This window comes from Henckelia pumila, chromosome 2 (assembly GCF_033568475.1).
Source record: "Henckelia pumila isolate YLH828 chromosome 2, ASM3356847v2, whole genome shotgun sequence".
NCBI lineage: Eukaryota > Viridiplantae > Streptophyta > Magnoliopsida > Lamiales > Gesneriaceae > Henckelia > Henckelia pumila.
In genome coordinates, this window is record NC_133121.1 from 126,678,815 (window position 1) to 126,687,709 (window position 8,895).

An 8,895-nucleotide genomic window follows, 5' to 3' on the forward strand; every position below is an offset into this window, starting at 1 on the left:
GGTACCATATTTTTTACTTACAAATATGGTGATTAGAGACCGTATGTATTATATTCATATTGTTCCAACTTCCAAGGCTTATCATCTATGAGACTATATGACCCTTCCGTCCTCAATTTTCTTTTGTTTTTTTTTTATCTATGTTAAAAATTGAATGGAAATCCAACCGGTTGCTTTAGGTTCAACTTTAATAATATAATATAATAATATATATAAATATAAATTGTTTTGTTTTGTTTAGATCTAACCCTCTTATATTCATATTCTATATACATTAGGTATTCTCTTGTAGGTGGAAATCCGAGAATGAAAAGGTTGATATACTTTTAATGCACTTTTTTTGTGGTTTTATGTATTAATCGTTGTATGATTTTAGACGATTGTTTGAGTTTGTAAAACTGAAGATCGGTGATTTTTATTATAATTCTGATTTTGGTTAATCTGAAATGTGCAGCACTATGAAGCCCAGCCGCAAAAAAGCCTACGATTCAAAGTATTTAGCATTGTCAAAATCTCATCGAGTCCAGGGGATGTCGTTGTTTGAATTGCGCAGCGTATGAAATTTGTTCCTTTTGCAGTCCATTTTATTGTATCATTTTGGATTATATAGATTTTTCCCATTAGGAAAATGGGAGAAACAAGACTTGCTTATTCTTTGGAAACTCATTTAACAGCTTAATTCTTGAATTTGCCTTGAATATTGGGTGGTTAACATCTTTATTATTGAAGACCGTGTTAAAATTGAATGTCAGAGACTAAAGTTTGGTTAAACTTGTTGACAGATGTGTGATGAATGTATTGCCGAAGTCAAACATGAAATTGTGGACGAAGGAAGTGATACTGAGTTTCAGCCGGAAATGCCGGTTGGTGGAGGGAGCACACACATAAATGCAGACAAAAATGCCACTCTGAGAAATCTGGCGGAAATAGCATTGGAATTTTACAATGACACCAAAGTTAGAAAAGTTATTTGATATATCTACATATCATTATCACCGCTATTATTATTTTTTTAACATTCTGTTCTGCATTTTTCAGTCCAAGAAGTTCAAGCTTGTGAAGGTTTGTAAGGTCAACACTATTGCATTTAGATATAGCGGGGTGACTTTCAGGGCACGAGAAGATGGAAGTGAGGAGTCTCCTCTTTTTCGAGCTGTTGTCTTTTTGTGTAAGCCCTTGTTTTGTGAAATAAAGGTACCATATTCTTCTCATTCTCGACCTCAATTTATTTATTTTAATTGCAACTATTTTCTAGTTGAATGAGGAATTAAGTTAAGAATTTTGGAGTAGACTCTGAATATGCAATTGCGAATGACCATAATTGTATCACCAGAAGTCCAACATTTTGTCAGCGAAGAAGTTTAGCAGTTGGTGTTTGTTGTTTTTTAGGAGGATAATGAAGTCACACTTCTGCCCAATGATGATGATTATGCTGGTCCAAAGCGAGCATGTGAAATTGAAGATTTCCCCCTTTCCATTTGGTAAGATATCTCGAAAAATTATATTAAATGCCTTTCCGCTTATAAATTTTCACTTCTTGTGAATTTTTAAGGTGGTCGTAGTCGTGAAGGAAGGGATCTAATTATGTTATTCATTACTATATTATGTGATAGTTGGACGCGATAATTTTGAAAGATTATCCTATTCAGTCTTGAGGATATTGCTTGTGATGGCACTGATTCCGACAGCGCTACCGGTTATATTTTGAAACAATTATGGTCATTCGCAATTGCATATTCAGAGTCTTCTCCAAAATTCTTAACTTAATTCCTTATTCAACTAGAAAATAGTTGCAATTAAAATAAATAAATTGAGGTCGAGAATGAGAAGAATATGGTACCTTTATTTCACAAAACAAGGGCTTACACAAAAAAACAACAGCTCGAAAAAGAGGAGACTCCTCACTTCCATCTTCTCGTGCCCTGAAAGTCACCCCGCTATATCTAAATGCAATAGTGTTGACCTTACAAACCTTCACAAGCTTGAACTTCTTGGACTGAAAAATGCAGAACAGAATGTTAAAAAAATAATAATAGCGGTGATAATGATATGTAGATATATCAAATAATTTTTCTAACTTTGGTGTCATTGTAAAATTCCAATGCTATTTCCGCCAGATTTCTCAGAGTGGCATTTTTGTCTGCATTTATGTGTGTGCTCCCTCCACCAACCGGCATTTCCGGCTGAAACTCAGTATCACTTCCTTCGTTCACAATTTCATGTTTGACTTCGGCAATACATTCATCACACATCTGTCAACAAGTTTAACCAAACTTTAGTATCTGACATTCAATTTTAACACGGTCTTCAATAATAAAGATGTTAACCACCCAATATTCAAAGCAAATTCAAGAATTAAGCTGTTAAATGAGTTTCCAAAGAATAAGCAAGTCTTGTTTCTCCCATTTTCCTAATGGGAAAAATCTATATAATCCAAAATGATACAATAAAATGGACTGCAAAAGGAACAAATTTCATACGCTGCGCAATTCAGACAACGATATCCCCTGGACTCGATGAGATTTTGACAGTGCTAGATACTTTGAATCGTAGGCTTTTTTGCTAGATTTCAGATTAACCAAAATCAGAATTATAATAAAAATCACCGATCTTCAGTTTTACAAACTCAAACAATCGTCTAAAATCATACAACGATTAATACATACAACCACAAAAAAAGTGCATTAAAAGTATATACAAACTCAAACAATCGTCTAACCCTTCCGCCGCCTCTTGCGTATCTGGAAGTACACTTCCATGGCGCAGATGAGGGGACAGGTGGCGAAGAAAAATGGGAGAAGGAAAGGAAGAGCGAGGATGAACAGCAAGTACCTCGGCCTGCTGCGGCCGAGCCAAGAGCTCAAATTCATGGCTGTGGCTGAGAATGAAAAGGGCTGGCTGGAGAATATATCGTTTTGATCGGGCCTTTCATTGTGATTTCGGGCTGTGAATTGGAGTTTATGGGGGAAGAGATTGAGAGAGCGCCACCAATGCGTGTGAGGGTCAAAACACATGAGGTTTCTGTTTGTGATTGGGTTGGGTTGGGTTGTGTTGTTTTTTGGCCGTTTGTAGGGAACTCGATCGCCCGGTTCTTGAAAAGGGAAATTGAGGAGGACCAGCTGTCCTTTTTGGCCCTCCCCTACAGACCGGTTCGAATCGGCTTTGGTTTGCATTGTCTCGTGATGATAACCAGTCCACTCTTCATAATATGGAAGCATCCAATGCTTTCATGATCTACAATGAGTCAATATCTGAAATGAAAGTCACTGTTGTTTACATAAAAAAAAAATAAATATTTTTATATAAATCAAGTCGTATGAAATATATCTCATTTAATCTATCTCAGAATTATCATTGCTCTGGTAATTGATTATGAAAGTGTTTGGTATAAGAGGTCAAATCAGACTTTATCCCGCATGAGATGGTTTTTGTTTGATTATGAAAGTGTTTGGCATAAGAGGTCAAATATTATTTTTATATAAATTTTAATTATATTGGGTAACCCAATTTTGATTTTTATATTTTCACATTTGTTTTCAAACACTAACAATTTTTTATTTTTTTAATTTTTTTATAATCTATAAATTTATCACTTTTACAAAAAATATAATCTTTTGCAAACAATCTCTTAAAATGGTGATTTGTGTTGGTAATGGTGGTTGTGAGGCGTGAAGGTGATGGATATAATAGTGAAGGTGATGATGAGATTGAGCATTTCAAAAATAAGGAAAAAACAGTTTTTTTTAAAAAAAATGAGGTGAGCGCCAGCTCAGTGGCGCCCATAGATTTCCCGCACCGCGGGGCATCAATGTCAAATCAGGTGGGTTGAGTAGGTTCGGGTCGGCGAAAATATTATTTAAAAATGTCTTAATTCGAACTCAAACCCGAATCAACCTGAAAATAACCAACGCGAACCTGGCTAATTTGATGAACTTGAAACAACCAGATTTTATTTTTATTATTTAAAAATAATAATTAAATAAAAATTCCAAACATACAATGATAATAATAATATTTAATTTAAACACATAATAATAAAATCTAAGTTTATATATAATTTAAATTTTAAATTCTAGTATTAGAAAATTTAAAGTATATTTACTACAAAAACTAAAAAATTATTTTAAAAAATCAAAATTGTACAAAATAAACATTAAATAACGAAAATCTATTATATCCATTTACAATAAATTTATTTCAAACTTACACATATAAAAATGTAGCAAATATTTCGTAATTATATATAGAACATAATAATAAAAATTTTCGGGTAATCTATTCTCGGGTCAATCCCGAAATTTTTGGGTAATCTCGGGTCAATCCGGGTTGACCCGAACCGAACTCGAACCCGATTAATTTGTTCGAGTTAACTTTCGGGTAAACCTGATTGACCCATACCCAAAACCCTCCAATCATAATCCGATATTTTTTCGAATCGACACATATCATGTTGAAGAGTTGAGTTTATTTTTAACACCCCTAAGCAGAATAACGTTTCTCCAAATTTATATACCAGTGAGTTTAACATAAGAATAAATGTGGGCAAATTTATTTGATTTTTATTATAATTTTAATTATATCGAGTCAACAAAATTTTGTTGTAAAAAAAATATAAGGAGATATTTTGGTCCACGTTTTTTTAAAAATGATTATCAAGAATCATTACATTCATAAGTTATTATTTTGTTAATGACGTGAAGCAAGTGTGTTCCAAGAAACGATTTAAATAAAACATCATGAAACAGGAGGTGAGAACTGAGAAGTCCATTTTCAGTCATCTGGCTACCTAGAAGGGTGTGATTTACCTTTTAAAGGAAAGTTTAAAATTCCGCGGAATTTAGTTACCCGATATAATTAAAATTTTAATAATGTAAAACGATCCGAATTATTTGCCCCGATCCCAAAAAGCTTGTGGCGTGGAGAGAGACCATGGCCACTGGGATCCATGTATCCGACGCCGAAGCTCCTCTGTTGAACGACGCCGTTGATGGATCCGTTGACTTCAAAGGCCGAACCGCAACCCATTCCGAATCCGGTGGCTGGAGATCTGCTGCCTTCATCATTGGTATCTATCGATGATAGCTAGCTTTGTGAAATGATCAACTACTTGAAAATTTGAGCTTAATTTTATGGGTTTTTTTTGTTTCAAAATAATAATAATAATAATAATTTGCGTTTTAGGTGTGGAAGTGGCTGAGAGGTTTGCATACTACGGAATAAGTTCGAATTTGATAAGCTTCTTGACGGGGCCCTTGGGGCAGTCCACTGCCGAGGCGGCGGAGAATGTGAACTTGTGGTCTGGAGTGGCGTCGCTTTTGCCACTGTTGGGTGCCTTTATAGCTGACTCGTTTCTGGGTCGGTACCGTATGATAACTCTCGCTTCTGGCCTCTATATTCTGGTATGAGCAGATTCTTCTTCCTCAGTGTTGGTGTATTTGCTCTAGTTTTTCATGTTTATCGTTTCTGCTAGTTTGTTTACTGAACTAGCTAGTAGATCGTGGGTACATTTTTACAGTATGGTCTCTGGACCTGGCCAATTGCTTTTAGATGGTGATGTTTAGGTTAGTGTGGTGGGACGTACGGATGCAATCATGCAAGAATACAAACCTCACGTGTAGCTAGATAAATCTTACTTTGATTAGCATGAAGATCTTTTGTTCACATACTTTTCTCGAATTCTTTTTCCTTGTCTGAAAAGGCTAATTATGTTTTTTTTTTCAATGGGATGGAGTATAGGGACTTGGATTATTGACTGCATCGGCTTTCTTTTATCCATTCGAAGATTCCGACTGCCAAAAAGCTTCCAATAGCACAGCATGTTCCCCACCTCAGCTTCAAGTTTTTCTATTTTTCTTCTCTTTGTATGTAGTAGCATTGGCCCAAGGTGGGCATAAACCATGTGTTCAAGCTTTTGGAGCTGACCAATTTGATGAGCAAGATCCGATCGAGTGTAAAGCCAAAAGCTCATTCTTTAATTGGTGGTACTTTTCCTTTTCTGCTGGTATTTTGGTGGTTCTCACTGTTTTGAACTACATCCAAGACAATCTGGGATGGGGTCTTGGCTTTGGGGTCCCTTGTATTGTCATGTGCCTTGCCCTGATTATTTTTTTCCTGGGGACTAAGACATACCGATTTCGCGCACACAGCGATGATATAAACCCATTTATCAGAATCGGTCAAGTGTTTGTCAGAGCAGTTAGAAACTGGCAGACTAACCCTACAGCCATATCCACAGAGGAGGAAGCTCAGGGAATTCTGGCTCATGAGGGCATTCAGCAATTCAAGTGAGTAAAAACACTTAATATTATTTTCACAAACACTAGAATGCAAGTGCTTAATTCTGTGCAACACGAACCTATCAAAATTATGTTGATATGCGAAATGCTGATGTGGATTATTACAATTCGTATGATTTAGTGGATTCCATTGCATTATTGAAGAAAATCAAGAATTAGAAATTTGCTTTACTTCTTGTTGCCTTTTGTCATCTTCCCCTGAGTAGAAAAAATAGAATGCTTTCCATTTGTTTAAGAGGTGTTACATCTTCAATGTTTTGAGTTTGTTGTAGATTTCTAAACAAAGCCTTGGTTATGCCTGATGGGTCAAAGAAAGATGGCAGAGTTTGTAGCATTGATGACATTGAAGAGGCGAAGGCAGTTCTTAGACTTGTTCCAATATGGGCGACATCTTTGGTCTATGCTATTGTGTTTGCGCAGGTATCTACTTTATTTACCAAGCAAGGGGTTACAATGGACCGGAAAATCACTTCTAGCTTGCAAATACCACCTGCTTCTCTACAATCTTTTGTCACCATAGCTATCGTCACTGTCCTTCCTATCTACGACTGTATATTGGTTCCAGTTGCCAGAGCCATAACCAGAAAACCTTCAGGCATATCAATGCTTCAGCGCATTGGTATAGGGATATTTTTCGCGATGCTTTCCATGGTGGCTGCAGCCATAGTGGAAAATAAGCGTCTTGAAATTGCCATTGAACATGGACTGGTTGACACTCCAAAGGCCACAGTACCAATGAGCGTATGGTGGCTTATACCTCAGTACTTATTTTTCGGAGTAGCTGATGTATTCACCATGGTCGGTCTACAAGAGTTCTTCTACGACCAGGCTCCTGGGGAACTTAAAAGTGTGGGTCTTTCTCTATACCTGAGTATTTTTGGCATTGGGAGTTTCTTAAGTAGTTTTCTCATATCTGTGATTGAAAAGGCCACGAGCAGAAATGGCCATACCAGTTGGTTCGCGGACAACTTGAATCGGGCACACTTCGATTACTTCTATTGGCTACTGGCAGGGCTTACTGCTGCATCACTCATTGTACATATCTACTTCTCGAGATCATATATTTACAATAGGAAACTTGTTATTTGATATTATCACATCGAAGGCTACGACTTTCTTGGGTAAACAAACACAAATGCTGTGCTGTTCGTCGAATTTAATGCAAACTATAGTTTAGGAGGTTTTCTTGTGTGGCTATCCAGGGTGTTGGTTCGATAAATTTGGCACCAATGCTACAATGAGGACTGGTATATATATTGGTGATTAAGGTATTTCTGTATCATTTTGTTCACGTACTGGGGGAATTTTGAATGGTGCTATTAAATACTTTGTTTTGCTCGTTTTGACGAAGTGATTACACTAATTTTGGTCTTTGGAGATGGCTATTTTATTTTTATGATATGGTTTCATGGGTTAATTATCAATCACTCCCTAAAACACTTTATAACTTATTTATAAATCCCTATATAAATAAAACTTACTTTCAACTCCCTGGAGAGAGAAACTTTTGTTTCTAAATGCCAATTTTACCCTTATCTCTTAAAAAAAAGAAGAGAGAATGGATAATAAAAACAAAACTAATCCAAATAATATATATATAAAAATTTAAATTAAAATCAAAGAACATAAACCATATCATATACATGCTTATGTTGATACAGGAACAAGTATGTGTTTAGGAAGCAAGCATATACTTTCAAATCATTATTGGAAGAAATATGATAAAGGATTAAAAGTTCGAATAGGAGATGGATCAATAATCATGCTTAATACAGTAGCAGAAAAATTAAAAATAAAAATAGAAGAAACAAAATTTGTAATACCCATTATATATCAAATAGAATCAGGAATGGACATTATAATAGAAAATAACTTTTTTAAGAGAATATCTTCCCTTTACACAATTTGAAGATCACATAACTTTAAACAAAGGATCATCAATGATTTACATTCCCAAAATACGAACAGCATTTCGCGTAGGAAATGAAGGATTAACAAAGAATTTTCATAAACGAAATACAAATCCAATAGAACTAAAAATAGAAAATATTTTAACGATTAATCCTGAAAAAGAAATCATGAGAAAATTTCATGATATATGTTCTGAAAATCCTCAGGACAAAATTAAGAAAAGAAAACAATTCATTGCTTCAATAAAACTCAAAGACCCTAATATCACAATCCGTGAAGCACCAAGAAGATGTAACATGGATGATGCAAAAATATTTGAAAAAGAAGTTCAAGAATTATTAAAACTTAAGATAATCATCCCTAGTAAAAGTCCACACTCTTCACCAGCCTTTTATGTCAGTAAGAAAGATACTGATAAGAAAAGAATGGTAATTGATTATCGAAAGATGAATAAAGCAACAATTATGGATGTATATTATATCCCAAATAAGAATGATTTACTATCTTATATAGGAGAAATGAAATATTTTTCCAGTTTAGATTGTAAATCAGGATTCTGGCAAATTCAACTAGAACCACAAACACAATTACTTACAACATTCAGTTGTCCAAAAGGACAGTATCAATGGACTGTATTACCTTTCGGACTTAAACAAGCACCAGGTATCTTTCAAAGATATATGGATGA

At 35.1% G+C, this 8,895-nt stretch overlaps 3 protein-coding genes across 5 annotated transcripts; 2 read left to right on the forward strand and 1 right to left on the reverse strand.

Moving 5' to 3' along the window:
• Positions 1–266: 266 nt before the first annotated feature.
• LOC140884745 (uncharacterized) lies at positions 267–1,669 on the forward strand. The gene is made up of 5 exons (XM_073291593.1): positions 267–314; positions 455–554; positions 783–956; positions 1,039–1,194; positions 1,390–1,669. Exons 1-5 carry the CDS (start codon positions 307–309, stop codon positions 1,483–1,485), a joined length of 534 nt encoding a protein of 177 aa, XP_073147694.1. The 5' UTR covers positions 267–306; the 3' UTR covers positions 1,486–1,669.
• Positions 1,670–1,771: 102 nt separating this feature from the next.
• LOC140884744 (uncharacterized) lies at positions 1,772–3,230 on the reverse strand. Of its 3 annotated transcripts, XM_073291591.1 has the most exons (4): positions 2,833–3,230; positions 2,481–2,562; positions 2,079–2,252; positions 1,772–1,996 (listed from the first exon to the last, which is right to left on the reverse strand). In XM_073291591.1, the coding sequence occupies exons 1-4, from the start codon at positions 3,216–3,218 to the stop codon at positions 1,772–1,774; spliced, it is 867 nt and encodes a 288-aa protein (XP_073147692.1). In that variant the 5' UTR covers positions 3,219–3,230. The 3 variants fall into 3 exon arrangements, 1 of the variants encoding a protein (XP_073147692.1); XR_012150710.1 differs by lacking the exon at positions 2,481–2,562 and having other exon boundaries at positions 1,853–1,996; positions 2,833–3,221; XR_012150709.1 differs by lacking the exon at positions 2,481–2,562 and having other exon boundaries at positions 1,853–1,996; positions 2,720–3,220.
• Positions 3,231–4,760: 1,530 nt separating this feature from the next.
• Positions 4,761–7,622, forward strand: LOC140884045 (protein NRT1/ PTR FAMILY 5.10-like). Its single transcript, XM_073290709.1, has 4 exons — positions 4,761–5,065; positions 5,182–5,399; positions 5,737–6,284; positions 6,569–7,622. Exons 1-4 carry the CDS (start codon positions 4,930–4,932, stop codon positions 7,383–7,385), a joined length of 1,719 nt encoding a protein of 572 aa, XP_073146810.1. The 5' UTR covers positions 4,761–4,929; the 3' UTR covers positions 7,386–7,622.
• The last annotated feature ends 1,273 nt before the right edge of the window (positions 7,623–8,895 follow it).